The sequence below is a fragment of the Xiphias gladius genome, chromosome 10, assembly GCF_016859285.1.
Source record: "Xiphias gladius isolate SHS-SW01 ecotype Sanya breed wild chromosome 10, ASM1685928v1, whole genome shotgun sequence".
NCBI classification, from domain to species: domain Eukaryota; kingdom Metazoa; phylum Chordata; class Actinopteri; order Istiophoriformes; family Xiphiidae; genus Xiphias; species Xiphias gladius.
In genome coordinates, this window is record NC_053409.1 from 23466876 (window position 1) to 23487317 (window position 20442).

The 20442-nt window shown below is 40.5% G+C and overlaps 1 protein-coding gene across 4 annotated transcripts in view; it reads right to left on the reverse strand.

Moving 5' to 3' along the window:
* The window catches only part of slc4a11 (solute carrier family 4 member 11), a 102001-nt gene that overhangs the window by 18200 nt on the left and 63359 nt on the right, over positions 1–20442 (reverse strand). For all 4 annotated transcript variants that reach the window (XM_040138230.1, XM_040138228.1, XM_040138231.1 and 1 more), the window contains 7 exons: positions 20143–20371; positions 11081–11162; positions 10103–10226; positions 6497–6706; positions 2514–2598; positions 1393–1518; positions 20–133 (listed from right to left, as the gene is read on the reverse strand). In XM_040138230.1, the coding sequence (XP_039994164.1) occupies positions 20–133; positions 1393–1518; positions 2514–2598; positions 6497–6706; positions 10103–10226; positions 11081–11162; positions 20143–20371 (970 nt within the window). The remainder of the gene's footprint in view (positions 1–19; positions 134–1392; positions 1519–2513; positions 2599–6496; positions 6707–10102; positions 10227–11080; positions 11163–20142; positions 20372–20442) is intronic.

A 20442-nucleotide genomic window follows, 5' to 3' on the forward strand; every position in this document is an offset into this window, starting at 1 on the left:
CTGAGTGAAAGAGGCCTACCGCTGATGAAGATGGCAAGGGGAGCTGTGGTTAGAGGGATGACTAAGGGAGAGCCGGCAAACAACGAGTAGATGACCCCACCGATGCTCTGGCCAATGATGGTCTTCCGAACATCTGTGCAGAGAGGATACGCACAGAGAAAACACAGGATGAAATACTGTTTAGTGTGCATGAATGTCTGCTGTGTGCTTCTGTAGGGCTGAGTAAATTTCCAAATCATTTTTCAAAAAGCGACTGTTAATATGAGGACAACACTTTTATTTTATACTTACTTATACTATACTTTTACACTTACTTATATTTTATACTTATATTTTATACTTCAAAGCTACACTAATTAATGTTTTTATATAACACTGAGCCAAATGATTACTTGTAGTGTGAAAGTAGTTACTCGCTGTAAAGCACCCACGGAGAATTTATGACCCTAATCTGACACTCCATGGACTGTTTTTTTGACACAACCCCTTCTGACATCAAGGTCAAAGTCAAAGCTTAAAGGTGAATTTGCATTTTCTTTTGTTGCTCCTTGACTCTGGGACATCCTCGAGACAAGTGTCAAAGAAGCCAAATCAGTGCATATCTTTAAAAAGCATCTTAAAACCATTTGTTTTCTTTGCCTTTAAAAGAAAATTTAATTTGAATTAAATTTAAATTTTGTCCATTTTGTGTATAAATACAGTTTTCTAGCTTTCTTGCTAGCGGTCCTGGAGCTCTCATCAACCATGTTACCAGGAGTGGCAGCAGGTAGCTGTTACTAGCAAACAAGCACTGATAAACGCGTTGAACGGCACACTGTAAATGACAGACAAAGTTAGCAACTACCTGTTGACGAATGTGCAACATCTAGAGGGTAAAGAGTCAGACATTTTCAAAGGAGTCGGTGTAGAAGCAAATAATAGGAGCTGTACTGTAATACAGGTCAGGATTGTGGGTCTGTCAGCTTGTTAAAAAATAATCGATTAATGCTTCTTAAAGGTAGACTCAAAATGAATAATCAAATTGTGAAACATACAGAATCAGTCTGTTCTTGAGGAAACCACCAGTTTAATATCAATTTTGTCCTTCATAAATAAAGTCATAGCCTTGAATTCCTTGTAAATTTTTGCACTTTCCACAAGTTTGTGTCCGCAACCATTATCCCATCATTATATTATTTAGAGTTACCTTTGAAGTTTAAGAGAGGTAATGACTTTACTCGTGTGGCACACATTCAAGAACACTGCTGCTTTTTATTTTGATATTATTTTTTCAGAATTTTCTGTTAAATATAACAGGCCAAATTGTTTATGGGAAGATACGTCCGCTGAGGAAATATACAGGAAATTTACAGTTTCTGAGGAAGGTGTTCACGTGCGAGTGCGTGCTTATACCGATCTCGCCACGTGTGCTCTCATCGTTGAGGGAGCCGAAAGCGATGGCTGGGAGGAGGATGGCAATGTAGAGGAAGATGGCTGTGGTCATGTACTTCAGCAGGGTTTTATTACTGCCAACTATACCTGAGGGGAGATAAACACAAACACGAGTCATATTCACCTCATAATAGAGCGGCGGGGGCTCAACACTTCAATTTCAAAACAACAAGAACGTTAGCAGAGTTCATCATTCGGTGCCTCTACAATATGGAACATCCAGTACATTACAGTAAAACTATTACTATTACTACAAGGGCTTACACTGCCCACTGTCCTTTTTAAAATACAAGCAATTTGTTTCAGTTTTGTGCTATCCATCAATTTGTAAGAGCAGTTATCGCTTTTATCCAAATGATGGATAACTCAATTTGAAATAACACACTTTAATTGGGCTCTAATATGATCACAGTGATTTTGGTCCTGTGACCTTCATCACATGATCATTATCTGATGACATTCACAAGATAGAAATATCTTGATTTTGTGACAAACCAATGAATGTGATTGGATATTAAAACATGAGAAAGGGCCTTTTTATTTTTCACGATCAAGGTCAACTGATTCAACTGACCTGGTTTAAATGAGTAATTACAATGACTTTAAAACAAAACCTGTTCAAATCATTTCCAGAAATTCCAAGGCATCTCTGGCAATAACAGCAACTAAAAACCATCCAGAAGTATTTAGTTTTCTCTTTTTAACAACAGCGAATTCCAAAGGCCATATGTGAACATGTATTTTGACTGGCGACAGAAACTCCTCCACACATTTGGGGATGATCTGATTAGTGGCCCCCCCCCCCAAAAACACTAGTCTGGTAAGATTGCAATGGTAATGTATAGCGCAATGTCCTTGTCTGATGTGTTGGGAAATTACAATAATGTTGAACATATGGGAACATATGGCAGCAGTAATACATCTGAGAAAGTCATTTTAGCAGACCCTAGATGTGACACAGATGCAGTCCAGATTTATCTGAGGCAAAGGGTGACAGACAAATGAGGAGCTGCCAGAGGCACCCTGGTGTGGCATAATAAGGAAGATGATTCACTTTCACTACAAGTCCAAGTCCAGCCTACCATCTGTGAAGTCAGAGGGGTAGAAAGGCAGCCTGCGGCACAAGTCCTCATAAATCCCCCGCCCGGCTTTGAAGAAATCTTTACACTGTAGACAGAAGGGAAAAGGTTAGATTTTCAAAAAGGACACAGAGTCTCCTTGACGCAAAGTAACTGAGAACAGGATCAATTTCTGTTCAACCTCCGCCACCTAAGGGCAAGAGAAGTTACAGCGGCAGTAGCCTGCAGATGTAGACATGCCAGTGTGCGCCATCTATAGGCAAGAAAAAGCAACAGCCACTGCTATTTTGACACGTGCCGCCTGCAGCCAATAAGTGACACCGCTGCAGTTTTTTTTTCTTTTGTTATGGCTAATACTGGTTCTCTCTGAGTGTCATCCTGTGTCCTCTCTCTTCCACGACTGAGGAGGTCCTGATCAAATCTCATTTGTCCATTGGAATAAAAAGGGGTTAGATGGAGAGGATAAAAGAAAACAGTATAATTAAATGAGCAATGTAGGTATATAGGTTGACAGAAATATTGTCTTTCAATAATAAACTTTGATGTAATTGAAATCACTTACACATCTGTTTATTGCCAAAATAGGTACAACTCCAGACAAACTGCACTTATGCTCACCAGTTGATGAACAAGTGCTGAGCTCATAAATGTTTAGAAAAGTCATTAAATGAAAGCATAAAAACTTGAGCACATCTCCCCACAGTTTTCATTGCGTAAGAAACACAGTGAAATGAATAAGTTAGTTTAACAAATAAGTAAGTTTACCAACATTTAATGTTTTATAGACACTAGCTGAATTGTTCCAAAAATCTTTTTTGGATTATTAATAACCAACGAAGGATAATTTGGTGCAGAAATGTTACATTGTTATTCACTTGCTTTTCCTTTCCTTGCCTGTAGGTGGCGTAGGTTGGTATATGTAGAACTAGTTTGACAGTGGCTACAGAGCTCTACAATGGGCACGATCTTCTCAACACACCGGCTGCAGGAGAAGCCGCTCAACATCGCATTCATGGATCTGACGATGGCTCTTGATCTGGTCAGCAGAAAAGGACTCTTCAAGCTCTTGTGGAAAATCAGCTGCCCACCAGTGAGCAGTTGAGGGAAACAAGGCTGTGTTCTGGCACTGACCCTTTTCGGGATATTCTTCTTCATGCTCCTCCAGTACGCTTTTCAAGCCTGCACCCCTAAACATCACTACTGACGGCCACTTACTTGAGGTGGTGGACAATTTCCCCTACCGCGGATCGACCATCACCTGCTCACTCTCCCCTTGATGCTCAAGTGAGCACCAGGATTGCCAGGGCACCGCCCATCATGTCCATACTGAACCAGAGGGTGCGGTTCAACAACCAAATGGAAAACACCAGTCCTTGCTCTCTAACAGGCCTCCATCCTCAGCACTCTCCTCTATGGCAGCAAAAGCAGGACAACATACGCAAGTCAGGAAAGAAGGCTGAACTCTTCCATCTTCACTGCCTGAGACGCATCCTTCACATTTCCCTGGCAGGAAATATAGTTCCTAACACCGATGTCCTGGAATGAATCCGATGGCTTGGCCACATCCATGCTATACATGGCAGACACGGATTCAAAACAACTGGGAAAGGACCACAGAAAGTCGTGACGCGTGGAGTCAGCGCTGGCGTATCGGAAGGCAGAACACACCTGGAACGTCCTGAGAGGGCAGCCTCCACCAGAGCTCCATCCCCCCTCACCTGCAGTCGTTGTGCAAGAGTCATTCTAGAGTGGGAGTTCTTAGCCACTCTCAGAAACGTTGACCCACCTATTCCCTCGATGCTACATCATCATCTCCCGAGACGAACGGACGCCAACAGTTTGACAGTGATTGAACAGCTCCTCTTTGCGGAGAAATGTCTACCAGCCACATATGAATTTGAGTTTGTGGCTGAATTCCAAGCCGGTTCCATGAGGTGCTTCTCAACTAAACCTACTGACACTTGAATAACTTCCTCATTTATAATATGTATAATGTTTTTTTCAAAGTTTTCATTTTGCTATTGGGCGTTTTGCTAATTTAGCTCGTCCAATCCATGGTGACCTCTAAAAAATGCAACAACATGGAAAGCCGGAGGCTGTGCCCATCCCAACATTCTTTTATTCTGCACTCTGCTGTGGACAATGACACATTTAGATTCAAAAATGCCCATTTGATGATTCAGCTAAGACAATGGTGATTCCACAGGGTGCTCTCTCAAAGACGGTCTGAATCATCAAATTTAATGAGGTAGTCCTAGAAAATCTATGATTGCGTAATACAAAACAAAGTAAGCAGAGCAGCATAGACGGATTTAGATGTAGATTTATTAAAGATCCCTGTGTCCCCAGAAGGATCAAGAATGACAGAGAGACGACAGCAACAGCGAGGAATAGAAGATTTAGTGTATTTTTAGAGAAGTCAGAAGGAGGACGTCGGGAAAGGGCCACGTGATTCAAAAGGAGACGTGAAGTGCGTCGTGAAAAAAATAGCTACTACCCAATATTACCCAATATTCCATTTTCTTGTTGAACACAGCATTATACAATTAAATTGAACGGGTGACGAGGAGTAGCGTGTGCGAAGGTATAGCCCTTGAAAAAAATCATTCCTGTCTCGTTTGTCATCTTGAAAAGTTTTGACAGCTTTTGGCAGAACAAAGCGTTTTTTCTCAACATAAACAACACGACAACAAATAAGAGCATCAGCATTTCTTTTTTTCTCTCTGGCTAGTTTTTTAAAGCCACACATGCTTGTTCAACAAGGAGCGTTCATCCTTTAAATCCCTATACATCATGGAATGATTTATTATTACTATTTATTTATTAACCAGCGTTTGGCTTAGGTTCGATAAACAAAAGTCTCTGAGAGGAATTACTGTCCACCTGTTTAAAATTCGTTGTGAACAGTCGACATAGTGACACAACAGGGAGGAAAAACATTAAAAAAACAACAATTTGGCCTCCTTTCCTAAAGCATAGGAAAGCAATGTGCTGTTGCAAGTGGTCTCATGTGAATTTCGGATACGGAAGGAGGCGGAGAAAGGTGTGTGCTCTCTCTTTCTCCCTCATTTTATGGTATTGTATTTTTTCTGTTTCCTCTTGATCTCACCTGCTCTCTCTACCCCCCTTTTCCCTCCCTTCTTTCCCCTTTCCCTTCATCTGTCTTTTTCTACACATCCCTCTTTCACTGAGTGGCACTGAGCCTTTCAAGCCCTGGGATAAACATCTAACAAAAAAATTTAAAAACACACAAGGGGAAATGTCTGGGAGCCCTGGCCTGTCAACGGCAACATTAGGAGGAGATGTTGGTCTGAGGCAATGAGCAGAGCCCCTCTCTAGTTGTGTTAATGTGTATAAACGTGCGTTTTTGTGTGCGTGTGTGTGTGTGTGTGTGTGTGTGTGTGTGTGTGTGTGTGTGTGTGTGTGTGTGTGTGTGTGTGTGTGTGTGTGCGCACATGCACGTGTAGCTAAGCGGTGGGGAGTTTTGACAGGACTGTGAGAGATGTAAGGTCATTTACCCACTGAAGAGGCCTGGCAGGAGTTGATGCTGATTGATTAGGGAGAGAGAAAAGATGGAAGAGTCAAGCCAGTCGAGTGAGGAGGAGGAGGAGGAGGAGGAGGAGGAAGAGGAGGTGAGCGGTTAAGGGGGGAGAAAGAGATGGAAGAGTAGTTTATAAAAAGGATGAAATGTGAAAATGCATGTGCATAGTTTCATTTCTCTACAGAGCCCTGTAAAGAAATGGGATGATGAAAAGTGAGAGAAAGGCGAGGGAGGAGGATGAGGATGAGAAGCATTTGAGAAATACCTCAACTCTAACATGTAGAAGAAAATTAGTGAGTGCTAACCAATCACAGGCCTCGTCTCAAGGTGCTGAGAAAGACTCCTAATGCAGTCATATGAATACATGCTGCTCTAAAATGTTTGGAAATGTGCCTAATCGCCTAGAATTGAAAGGTTGCTAACACACAAACACGCTATTGCCCACCTTGAGGGGTTTGTGACTGCGGGGGTCGGTCTCCTCCTTCCCCAGAGCGGTGGGCTGCTGGTTGGCTGCTGTCAACTGGTGCCTCTGGAACACCAGCGCCTCCTTAAACTCCTCCTGCGTCTTCGTCTCCAGCAGCTTCTGCCTGAAGGAGATGTCGGAGAAGAGGGTGGCAAACGTCCTGCCCAGCTCCATCGCTGTCTTGGTGCTTTTCTGTGGAAGAGCACATAGAAGCAGTTGTGCATTCAAATCCTGAAAGAACCAATGACTGAGTTTGATCAACGTTTGATTTAAGACGCTAAAATTCTTAGCCTCAGAGCTAAAGGGGAACAGTAGAGTCAGGTCGTAATTCTCTGTGGGTTTGTCTTTACAAGTGATGCCTTTCACAATTCACTAAGTCATTTGATCTATTGTTAATATAAACATTTGGATTATACTTTGGATTACAACTTTAATTTTTTTCGGTGGATAAACCACCAAATCCTTCAATCCAAAATAATCTGTCAAAAAAAAAAATTAAAATACTTCAAAATATCTCCTATACAAAGGTTTTCAGAGCTTTATTGTGATTATATTTAATTGTAAGGTTGGGTGATATCACAATATGCTATACTGTATAGCACAAGACAATAGACATGCTTCATAAAATGAGCAAAAGTCTCACATTTACCCATACTTAAAGATATAAATCTGGTTTTGATATGATGTACTGTTACATAAACATTATTAATTCAAAGGTAGGTTGGATAGGTAAAGTAGGCACGTTAAGTGCTGGGTGTCGTACAGGGATTTCGTCGATAATCCCACATCTGTTATAAATAATGCCATCCCAAGCCACAGAGTGCAACAGAGTGCTGGTAATATCGTCCTGGCAGGCTCTGAGTCAGTGTGGTGCCATGGGAAGCCTTGTTAGCCAGGTGGTGATGATGATACCAACATAGCCAGGCTTAGTGCGTACAGTAGCAGCTGCAGCAAACAGAATAACTAAAGCCTTTAAGCTTTTTCACAGTGGTAACTGAATTTCAACCAGGTTGCAAGAACAGAGAATTGATCTTGATTAATCTGGAGGCTTTCTTTCTGTGTGAAGACACGGGATACCCCACCTTCAGTCAGACTACAGGCATGAGAGGCAGGCTCAAAGGAATAAGCCATCAAAAGTCTTGCTCTGAGTATTCTCTGAATGCTCTGAGTTAAAAATGTCTCATCATGCAAACATGCTCACAGTTATAATGCTATCAAACTGATGACTAGCAGGTACAATATTCGTCATGTTTACCATCTTAGTTTACTGTTTTAGTGCGCCAAAATTGCTAATTAGCACTAAACAAAAAGTACAGATGTGAGTATTTAAAACTCAAAAAGCAGATTTTTGGTGGAGGCTTTTTTGAAGTTTTGAAGGTCATTGGTTTGATTAACCAGGCTGACTGGGAAAATGTGGGTGAGGAAAGTGAGGAACACTTGCTACCAACATCAAACACAGGGGGCAGCATCTCAAACTGGTATCAAAAGAGCTGGAGCAGATTCTTTGAAGGCAGCAGCACATGAATGTGTTGATAGGCGCTTTCAGGTATGAACTTGTTTAACCAAGTGAATGAGAAACAGAGCATTTTTGAAAAAAAGGGCATGTCTGTTCAGCAAATACACTTTGGGTAAAGAAAAGGAGAATAAAAAGGGATAAATGCAGTAAAGCTCTCTAGTGTGTGATGAAAATGGTCTACCCTTGCTCACGCTAGATTACATACGTTTGTCAACCCAAGGAATTCCTATTATCATCATCATCTTGCCCCTTCAAAGCCCCTTTTTCTTGCTGAAGCACTTACATCAAGAATAATTGAGACATAATACTGATTTATGTTTACTTGGAGCTTAGATTAATGTCTCTGAGAATCCCATTAGTGGTTGTGATTGCTGCCTGTAAGACTGGTAAGGAGGGCGCTGGAAGCATTGAGGAGAGGCATGAACAAAAAGACGGGTTCATGGGAAAGAAGAGAGACAGAAACCAAACAAACAAACAATCATAAAACTTGCTGCAGTTAGCGGAGACATTGCTGATTGCCAGGGTCAGCCCAGCCCTCCCCCTCCTCCAAATGGTTCATTCCCCGGTCTGGTGGTGGGTCGGTGAATGAACATGGTGTGCTTGTGGGGGATAACACACTAAAAGTAGGGCATGCATGAAGAAATCCCCTATTTTCAACTGGGGGGGGGGGGGTCTGGGGATTGGAAGGGTTTTTATATCTGGAGTGGGGCAACAGTCAGAGCCATCTGAAGACAGGAGAGTTGTTTGTGCCTGTGCATGCGTGTGTGTGTGTGTAGAGGTGAGTGTGTGTTGAATGGATGAAAGGATGAAGCAGTGAAGACAGGAGGGTTGAGTGGTTTGATGGGAAGGAGAAAGAGTTCTTGTTTTGATGGAGAGGAAGGGTATCACAGGATAGGTGGCACTCTCCATCAGCTACGCCGCACTCTTCAGAATTGAAGAAAACAGCAATCCTGCACACAACGGTGACCCGAAAGGATCAGCCAGCAGGGCACTCGTGTCCGCACAGGACACTGAGATGCTCTCGGACTGAATTCTGTTCAGCAGACATTTGGCAGCTTGGCTGTGTCAGTAGCATTTTAGATATTTTAGTGAATTAAAATGAGAAATGTAAGAAAAAGTGGTAGAAGATGACCTTAAAATGAAAATCAGTACTTTGAGTATGGGAAAAATGTGTACATGTATTTTCCTTTAAAGCCTGCTAGCCTCCAACATTTTATGGAAAAGGTTACTCACAGACCGTCTTTTTTTTTTTTTTTAAATAATAACAGAAGTTAATACAAAAATCACAGTGGAAATCAGATTTCAAAACTATCCTTTTCAGTACAAATATTATGTGGTTTAACTCTTCATTCTTTTTTTCTATTACTGTGGCACATAATAAGCAGCTCATTTGTTTTCTTCTCACTTGTCTTTTTATTTTAAATTACAGAGAACATTTTCTGAGCTGTCATCATCACAACAGGATCTTGTTTTTACTGTATCATGTGGTGATCCGTGGCTTCTAGCAGCGAGAAACACAACAGGTTGGGGAGGTGTGTGGGTATGAAATCCCGTAGAAAACCACCATTTTGGGATAAAAAAAATGTGCAAAAGTAGAAAATGGTGATCCTTATTAATTGTATTGTTTCATCCAGGCCGAGTTTTGCGTTTAAGAAAACCCAATCAAATTGGTGGCTTACTGTTGAGCTGAATATACATTTTCTTTTAAATACAGTAGCTGAAAGCAGGGAAGGAGGCCGGCAAATGATCAGTTACTTATGCTATAGCACCAGGACGCTTACATTGATCACATGGTGAGTTGGATTTTGTGGAAATGAAAGAAAAATCTCTTCAAAGCATGACTTAAGGAATTAATAATAAATGAATGACCAGGAATATTTTTGCTATTTTGAGGAGAGTAGTAGCAAATTAACTGTCAGATACAAACAAGCACAAATACATTAAATTATATAGATGAAAACATAATAAATGATATATGAACAAATGACGTAACAAGAAAGTGGATTTATATATGTCTCAGTAAAGCAGATAAACTCCATATATTATTTCCTCCCTCTGGGGGTGGCAGTTACCATTTTGAGTGGAGCCAGTATCAGGATGACATAGCGGACCTCGCAGCAGTTCTCTCCCCAGTTTTGCGGCCTCTCCAGGCGGGAGATGCACACGTGACGCCTCTGGAGATGCTTCACGTTGCAGCTGGAGCGGAGAGGGAGAGGGAGGAGGTTTTATAAATGTCAACCCCTCACCTCACTGGCATCACCCTTCATTTCCATAGATTAAACTCTTTTTTTCTCTAGCATCAGTTAGACAGTATTCAAATTTGCTGGGTGAGCCTGCGTTCACTTGCACACAGTTGCACTAACACACACACACACACACACACACACACACACACACACACATCCGTGTACAGTATATGTGAATGCATGCACACACACAATTACAGAGCAGACACACACAAGCAAATTCCTGCAGTTCTATCAGATGGATTAAACTATATTTTACACAAGATTCCAATATCACAATTTAAAAAAACATGCAGTACCACATTCAGATATTGTTGCTGTCCAGTGAAAACCATATATCTCCAAACGTGATTTTGAATTTATCAGGAAAGTGCTCCTTTATGGATTGAAAATATTTCACCTACTTCTTAAAATATATCAACAATTTTAAAACTAATTGAACTATCTGAAAAATGTTCCAAAGTTTTTGAGATCTAGGGTTTAGACAGACCTGCAAAAAATATTGTTTTACTTGTACATGTTTTAGGGATAATGCTTTTAATTAATACTTACAAACATATCCTTGCTAGGGCTAAGTTATTATTGATATTGAGCTATGATTAAATTAAAATAACAGCAGAAAATTCTCACATATAAGAAGCTACAGCCAATGTATTTTTGGTATTTTTGCACGAGATACAAATATGAATAATTCATTCCCAAAACTGTTGTTGATTCATTTTCTGTTGATCAGCTAATCCATCAATTCACGAATCATTTCAGCCTTGGACCTGACACACAACATGCACATACACTTCAGCTTACAGGATGCAGAGCCAGGACTGTTGGTACTGGACCCCGGTGGCGGTGGCTGTCACCCCCTGGATGGTCTCTGACAGCAGGTGAACTGTGGAGCAAAGGTCAGAGGTCAAACGCATGTTAGCTGAGATCGACCTCACGTACAGTTTGATCCTTACACACTCTTTATTTTCTGCTACATGGTGTTGAACTCCTTCTTTTCTGTGTGGGTCTTGATAGCACCAGCAATGCATGTCGTCCCACCACTGTAGCTGACTGTAGCTATGCTAAAATGTACTGGTACATGTCCACATTTATGGGAGCCTCCATTGTTTACGTTTATGTACTTAACAATAAAACCTGGCTCTGATTTTCTTGTTTTAGCCCAATGGTGTCGGCCAAATGCCTAAAATGTTCAACAGAAATCTAGCGCCTTATCTGCTGTGCCAATCCTCTCAATAGGATGTCCACATCAGAAGTTTCTAACAAGCTTGCCTTCTGCTATAGACTCTGATGCCAGTCTGCACTGTGTGCAAACACCACACCATGACAAGCTAATAGCATTGTTCATCCAACCCCAGAAAACGCCAAAGCTCATGTTAGGAGATTAAAAAAAAAAAAAAAAAAAAAAACACATTTCATTAAGCTGCCATGTTTACACAGTACAAATCATTAAACCAGGGAAACAAGCGGCATTGCTGAATCTAGCTTGCTGGTTCCTAGTAAAAGGAATCTCCCTTTCGACCTCTCATGCTGAGAGTGAAGCATATTATTGTTTTGGGGGATATTCTTCAGCAGCCCCGACTATCCCAAACCCCTCAAGAAGACTCAGTGCGCTTTGGCTTGTAACTCATCAGTACTAACAAATTACAGGGTGGAAATGTTTTGTATCGTAAGCAACATTTCCGTATCATTCTGATTTTCTCTGCCAGTGGTTTCTCCCTTTCTTTCTGCCTGTTTTTGTCTCTCTCTCCATCACTCTCCCTTTCTCTCCCTCTGCCATGCCGTCTCATCAATAAAGTATCCTCCATTCATGCCAGAAAATGATGGGCGTCACCATGACAACAGTATCACAGTGTTCAAGGAGTGAGAGAGCCAGGAAGGAGGGGGGGCAGACAAGAGAGACAGAGAAATAAGAAAGAGAGAGGGCATGTAGATAAAGAGTAATGGGGGAAGAAAGGATGAAAAGAAGCCTGTACAGAAAGGGAATGACAAGGAGGAAAAAAAGCTGGCACGTGTGGTGGAAGAGAGTGAGAGAGAGGCGGGAAGAAAAGGAGAAACAAGGGAGATGCGGAGTGAGAGAAACATTTTTTTCAAAAAAGGAGAGAGACAGGAAAAGAGAACAAGATGGAGGAGACCCGCAGAGAGAGAGAATGAAACAGAGAGGGGAACAAAATTCAAGCAAGAGAAATAGGGGCAAAGAAGAACCTGAGGAATAAAAAAAAAAAAAAAAAAAAAAAATCATACAAAATAAATGTGAGAAACGAAGGAAAATGAGAGTGAGACGAGATGAAAAGGAGAGCGAGAGAGAGAGACAGAGGGAGGAAAGGGGACAGAGAAGTGAAGGAGATGGACTGGGATTCAATTCAATTAATAGCAGTAAGCCTGACAGCCATGTAATAATCAAAAACCATCCAATTTCTCATTGACGTCAGTAAGAAGAGAGGAGAGAGCTAGAGAGAGAGATGCAAACAGGACAAAAAAAGATTAAAAGATAAAGAGAAGATGGAAAGAGGACGAAAAAAGAGACAGAGGTTACAAGAGAGAACAGTGAAGACAGGAAGCACGGAAAGAGAGATAGAAGATGTGTGTGATGGGGGTTCCTGTGGTTTTCCTTGTCAACAGACTAGGTGGCCAATTTCAGACCATCCAAGAGAAGCTTACAGCTAACACTGTTAGCCTTGAGCCTTCACATTAAAATCAATTCCTGTTGTTGAGACAAATGTGTTTTAAAGCCTTTATTTATCATTTATGTGGCTCTTACGTAAGATTTTCTTCTCTATATAATTTCTCAATATATGATAAACAAATAGAGTTTTGTATGATGCAATGCATAACAGCAGAAAACACAGCTGAACATCAATTATTTTTATGTATGATTTTGTATCCATTTGCCATAATGGAGAATAGCTTTAGCTCAGGCAGAGCACTGAAGTCGCACTTGCATTAGCTGACTGACATCAGATGATTAGCATCAGCTGCTTCATGAAGGCTTCATTATTACCGGTTCACTCAACAGCTGACTACTTACGTCCAATCATATTCACACACTATAAAGGTGTGGTCAGACTTGATTTTGCCTGGAAAAATTTACCTGTGTGCAGTGACAAAATCTGGTGGGACAGGAAGCTGCGTAGATAGAGTCGTCATCTTGTCAAACACTTTACGTCACAAACGCTTGTCACTGACCTTACACTCACTATTGCCAAACCTTGTCCCTCCTTTTTCTGCTGCCTGTATTAAACTCAGTTGCCAGTTTATTAGGTACAGTTTCAACAAAAACTCATCATTAAAACCTTCACGAAGGCAGGATTTATTGCAGGACTTTTGTATTAGACTGCATTAGTGTTAGCTAGGTGTACCTAATAAAATAACGGCTGAGTGTATTTCACCATGAAGATATATAAACAAAAACATAACCAATAAATATTCCCTGAGGTGAGGGGTCAATCCCACCCCTTCTAGGATGTTGGAGAGAGTCAAAGTTCAATCAAACTGAATTCTGCAAAGCCTCATTCTTCATAGAAATGAACGGGAAACAAAATCTGGCGTGACCGTGCTTTTAGCTTGCTCATTCCCTTATGCAAATGTGTTTCGCTCCGTCACCTCAACCCCCTTTGTATGTGCTAACCTTGTTATTTACTATTACTGGTCATGATCGTATATGGTATAATGGAATATGATGCTCAGTATGTTACATCACCAGCTAAGGTGAACAAACCTGACTTTATTGTTAGAGGAGACGAAGTGCTTCGGAGCGGTTGCTGCTGTGATCAGTGTGATCAAGTGGGAGACTAATTAAGACATGCATGTTTGATACTTGTCAGTTACGTGAAGATTTCTGCAAGGTTTCGTCAGCTTTTGCTATGCAAACACGGCTGTTTCCACACACAGAAAAGAAAAAAGAAAAAAAAAAAATCACAGATTCTCACACGCAGCATATCAAATGTGACAAACTTCAATGGAAAGGGATGAAAAAATATGAGGGAGGCAATACGTCTGGATGGCTGGATTGCCCCCTTTGATCTTTCGGGATTCTTGATGAATTCTTTAACTGCATTATCCACACAGTTTGGTTGGAGGGGGGAAAAACAGATAGCAATTTCTGTAAATCACATGAGGATAATTCAGTCTGTCACAAATAAGAAGAGACGACAATAAATATGCTAAACCAGTCAAAAAACTGTGATGTTAATATTTTTTCTGATTGATGGGCCAGTCTAACATCAGCAGTAGAAAATCTACAGACTTGTGCAGTTATAATAACACAGATATCCATGGTTTCTCTGTCAGTGTGTAAAGGGGCCGTGAGTCCTTTTAGCAAGGAGACTCCTTACATTATCCTCAGAGGTGACCTCAATAAAACCAGATCTCATGCGGCCTCAAAGATTAACTATGGTCTCAACAATTGTTATACCTGCCAGTGAATACACACGTTCATAAACACACACACGTGCACAAATGAAAATGGCTGGTTACCTTCAAAGCGTTGGCTGTGGAGGGCACATTGAAGGCGGTGATTAAAACACAGGAGGGCTCCGTAGAGCAGTGGCAGTTGAAACACTTACTGTATATTAGGTATCCATCATAGCCAATCACCATGCAGCACACAGATGCAATGTTGTCACATGCTGATGAAAGGGCCACTAGGACTGGGTCAACGGTAAAACCTTGTTATCTAGAGAGGTTGTCGACTCTAGTCGTCCACTAGCTTGCATAAAAAAAAATTACATAAATGGTAAATAAACTTTTGCCCTACGTGGATATAGTAATCATAGTCAAGTACTGTATATGTGACAATCTGTATTCCAAAAAATGAATTTCCTGAATATAAGATCTCCAAAACATAGAGGATCATTTCTTTCTACCAGGGACATAGCTCGAGTGCCAAAAACACCCATTAGATTATTTGAATTTCATCCCTTAAATCTCAGTCAAATGGATTTATTAATTTTGTTACTTTCAACTCCAGGTATTCACGCAAGAGCAGCATTTTTCTTTTTCAAAGGGCTTTACAAAAAGAACTGATAACATTATGGGACAATGAATCCGCTGGACGAAGAGGGCGTTGATTTGAGGGGCAGCTGAAGAGGCATCGATATCTGTGACAAAGGAGGGATTGCTGGTGTCTGTAATCATTTGATGACTCAATGCATCGACCCAGTCCCGAGCGTGGAGAGGAACACAAATGGCATACTGATGGTGATTGGTACAGAAGCAAACCACTGATTGCAGCCCCACGCTGGCTGATGCTGACATTTTCATCCAATTAGCACAGCTTACCATCATCAAAGAAAACGAAACTTTGAGACTTGTCTGCATGTGGAGAAGGAGGGAGAAAAACCAGGACGAGAGACCAGAGAGTCAGTTCAGTCACCTATTCTGATCAGCAAGCCAGCAGTTTCTTAGATTTTACACAAACATACGCAAGGAAAAAGATAATCAAGTACACACTGTGCCCACACACACACACACATATAGACACACTTTCTGGTTAACAGACACACATAAATATCTCTGCTGAACAGAAGCTTCATTTCCTGCCCTCCTTTACCTCATGCATATTAAATATCATTTTCCAGAGAAAATCCCTCAATGTCTCGTCTTTGTTGGGTGCAGAGAGATCTTATCTTGATTACCGTCTACAGGCTATTACCAAAAATTGGATTTTATCAATGATAGCAGTTATGTGTTCAGCTAGTGCAAAGAAACCCAAAGACGTCAATGAAGAGATCAAGATGAGAAAAATGACATGTATGGCCACCATTTTTCACGTGGTAAAGAGCTTGAATTAATGGTTTCAATTTAGTATTCTGATGATTGCTGCAGAATGTTACAGAGAGATATTCACAGTGAAAAGTCATGCCGCCAGCCTGGAAAAGATAGATTATTATAATGGAAAGGCATAGTCGATTGATTAAAAAATACAAAGCACCTTTCCAGTCGAACGGAGCTAATTATTTCTAGAATATTTACAGTACCTGTTGTCAGGGAAGAAAACCTGAATCCGCACAAAGTGTGTTCTTTAGAAATAGGGAAATATGCTCATGTATTTTTGAAATCACTGAACAGGTTGTATGAGATCTCAAGGACGTAAGGGTCATAAAACTCAGACTGTAGAAATATTAATTTACAATTTTTGCAGTTACACTTTTTCTTAAGATAGTTTTGAATACACACAAGCACCTTGTTATAAGAAAGCAGTCTTACCTTTGCAGTTTTAAAATTATAAATGTGTCACTGTTTTTCAGTTTGATTTGAGTTGGCAAAATAAAAAAAAATAAAAAATAAAAAAAACACAGGAGAATTATGCAAATGGGGGCGAAACGGAGAGCCGGCGAGATCGATCAAAGGTGACAGCAATTTAGGAAGAAATTATGGTACAGTCATCACAAATAGGGCACACAATCAGCAGCGTACACAGCATCAAGCACTATAGCTGCAAACAGCATCACAGAGGAGGAGAGGAAAATACAATTATACATCATTACTCAAAATACTGACAATTAGTCATTCTGTGGCAGCGGCTCATCACTTTGTAAGCACTATGCATCCTATAATCACTTATATGTTTAGATAATCTAAGTATGTTAAAGGATGATGGGGTTTTTTTTTTTACTTAATAGAAGCAAGTTGTGTGTGTATCGAAGTGACTGAAGTAATATTATTATAAATGCATTGCATCATGCTGTTAATTATTCCCCGGCACAATGTGTGTACTGTGCTCAATCACTGAATCCCAAGACAAAAGTGAGTCAAGAAAAAACCCAAAAAAACCAGCACCAGTTGGCTTCCAAAAATTGACTCCTCTATACAAGCTGGAGCAGGACTAATTATCTCTGTGGGCTTTCATCTTTTTCATTTCTGTACTTCTCTGTTCTTTCTGTGCCTTTTATAATCTCGCCCTGTTCTCTTTATCTCACAATTGTACAGTATTACACTCCAAACGAGCTGGTCCCCTCGCCAGCCGTATCACTCCGTGGCGGCAGAGTGAACGTAGATATGGCAGAAATTAATACCTGAAGAGATATGTCCCATTGATAACATACTTACGTGCAATATGAATGTATTTCCCCAGGAAGAGTCTTTGTTTCTCCCCGAGATATTTTTTTTCCCGCATGAGTGTTTCACGTGTTCATGTTCATGATTTTGATTCAGGGAACCTGCCAGCAAGGTAGGGATTCTTACTCTGCATTCACAACTAAACAACACACTGAAGAGAGGGATTTCAAGAAGAGAGATCTACCTTTTGAAGTGCTGCGTATTCTTATTGAATAATTAAAAAATCCAAATCAAAATTAAAGAGTCATAGTCAACTGAAATCTACAGACTGCTTTAAAAACAGACCTTTTTTGTGTTATGAATGGACAAGTAAATGTCTAAAATAAAATCCACATATGCATTGGTATCTTTTCTGCTCATTCTGTAAATACTTCTGTCGGTTACACCCGCTTGTGAATATAATTCAATAGCTACAGTACAGCAGTGCTGCTAATTTGCATTATTCAAAATGTAAATGTCAGCAGTTTTTATTTGTTGCATAATTGTACAATTGTTACATCATTCATCCTCGGTACAATTAATTATCACCCAATTCTCATGTACCATTATCCTGTTCCTTCTGCTGCAGCTAATTAATTTCCCAGGAGTGATTCTCAAGTTTCAACTGATTTAAAACACTTCTTTTTGCTGTACACCATATACAAATAAATAAATGAATAAATTTAAAAGAAATAATGATTTTATCTTGTTGGTCTAAGGATGCACTATATGCTAATATTTAAGACATCTCAATTTGTGTGATTTATAATCAAAGCAACGCAGTATTTTGTTGTGCTGGTGTTCCTTTTGCTAAGTGCTATACTTTGATGATATTGGTTTTGCGATCCAACTATAACAATCGTCTATGGCTGTAGATTATTTTTTATAATAAAGTATCACTGATATAAAAATATTTCCCTTATTTTTCTGTTGCTTTTTTTAACTTGCTCGGTGCTCAATGCTCAAACTGATTTTGAAAAACAGCCCAGGCCTGTACAGGAAGCCTTTTTTGTTAAGATGTCAGCCACAAAGAAGAAAAAAAAAACAAAACACATTTCCTTTGCCTCTTCATGGGGTATTCTGGAAGAGACACAGTCAAGCAGCAGCAGCCACAACAACTTGAATGTCTCAAAGAGCCATTTGAAAAGCTAAGAGAGTGATCGATGACAGAAGTCAATTATCACCTCGCCAATCTGTCAGAGGCAGCCGTGCAGGGCAAGTTCACACACCAACCGCCTCTGACTAACCATCAACAACTGTGTACACCAGCCCAGCCAACATGAAAAAACACGGTACACATACTGTATGTATATGACAGACAGCCATTACACTACCATTACCCTCCACACGCTCTTATAGTGGTAACAAAAGCCCTCTCCTGTTTCTCCCTGCATCTGCACAGCATCCTTAAACCTTCAGTAAGCATTCTATAGCCAGAAAAAGAGTGAAGATGAATGTACTGAAAAGAAATCTCCAATTCTCTGTGACATTAACTAGAAGGAAAGCAAAGTTTGATTTGCCAAACAACTACTTTTGTAAATGCAGTGTTCCGTACAGCTTGTGGCAGAGAGCGAGGCTCCAACTATGGATACGTACTGTTATGTAAGAGGGTGGATTTCTCCTGCTCTAATGAGCAGAGGAGATTTGCCTTAACCCAGAGGCTACTCAGCCAAAAGGACCTGTGCTGAGGGGACTGAACTAATGTGACAGGGATCAGGTCCAAATAGGAAGATTAATGTGTATGTAACTCGTGTGTGCAAGCAAAATTATTTTGATAATAACTAGACTGGCACTCAGTAGAGCACATTCCTCCGCCAAGGCAAAAAAAATGCCCCATCTCGCAATGTTGAGGAAAGTGATAAAATAAATTCCTGGATCTGCCCCTTTAACCGGATCAGCACCAAAATGTAATGGGTTCTTCCCTGGCCCAGGGAATTGGTGCAAATTGGGTCAGGAGTTTTTGCGTAATCTTGCTGTCAAATAAACAAACCCACAAAAAAACAAACATAACATCCTTGGTGGAGGTAATTAATATTATTGCAGTTTTTGGCAGTCTTCTAAAATTAATTAATTCTGCATTCTGAAATACCATTATTAAAAGTAAAAGTTTAAAAAATTAACTATACATTTTTAACCGATTTAACATTTTAGTTAACAAGAAAAGTGACAGTCTGCTTTAAATGGCACCTGATCACATCAGTGAACAGAATAAACCAAAACATCTAAAAAAATGTTTTTTCAATTATCTGAAAAATATTGAACTACAGCTCAGGCATGAATGCAAAGCAGGATTTTGTTAGTTTGGATTATCAGCAGTTTTTTTCTTAATGGATTTTGTATGTGAATATGTGTGTGTGTACCATATGTTTTGTGCATCAATGCGTAGGACAACCCCTTGACAGTTTTCGTGGGAAACGTTTGATGACTGCACATGTAAATGGTTGCCAACACGATTCAGCACATTGAGCTCAGTTTGCGTCCACTTAAAGAAGCCACGGGGGAAATGGACAGCCTCGTTTCAAACATCACAAACTTCCCTTTGGGTCTTAAAAGCTTCTTGAACCATTCTCAAATCTATCTGACAATTCTGCTCCTGAGCATGAGGAAGCTTTTTTTCAGGTACATGTTGACGTGTGCAGACGTCAGACGTTTTTAGGTCAGGTGTAGGATGTTATTCGGGTCTTGGTCTGATCGTGGGGAGGCACAGATAGTACAAGATCTCTGTCATATTGCGTTTTGTGTGGGTTTGACTTGTATACTTGTGTGTATTTTCACACATTTTTCTACATGCTGGTTCATACAAGCACATCGACAGGGTCCCTTCTTACCGTTGACCTCCTGAGCGCCTGCATCTGTGAAAAGCATGCTCATCACCTCCTCGAAGTTGCAGCTGGGCTCGGATACATGGCTGTCCTGACCCACATGGTGCAACATTCTCTTCAGAACATCGTCCAGGGAGGCAGCCGTCTCATCTAGCAGGATACTGGCCCTTGCCAAGAAACCATCCAGGTCCCGGTGTGCCCGAATCTCCTCCTCAAAGTTCATCAGCTTCACATACTGTGGAGAAGATTGAATTCTGTTAAAACCTTAGCTAGATTTACTTGAGATGAGAGCTGATCATGCCAATC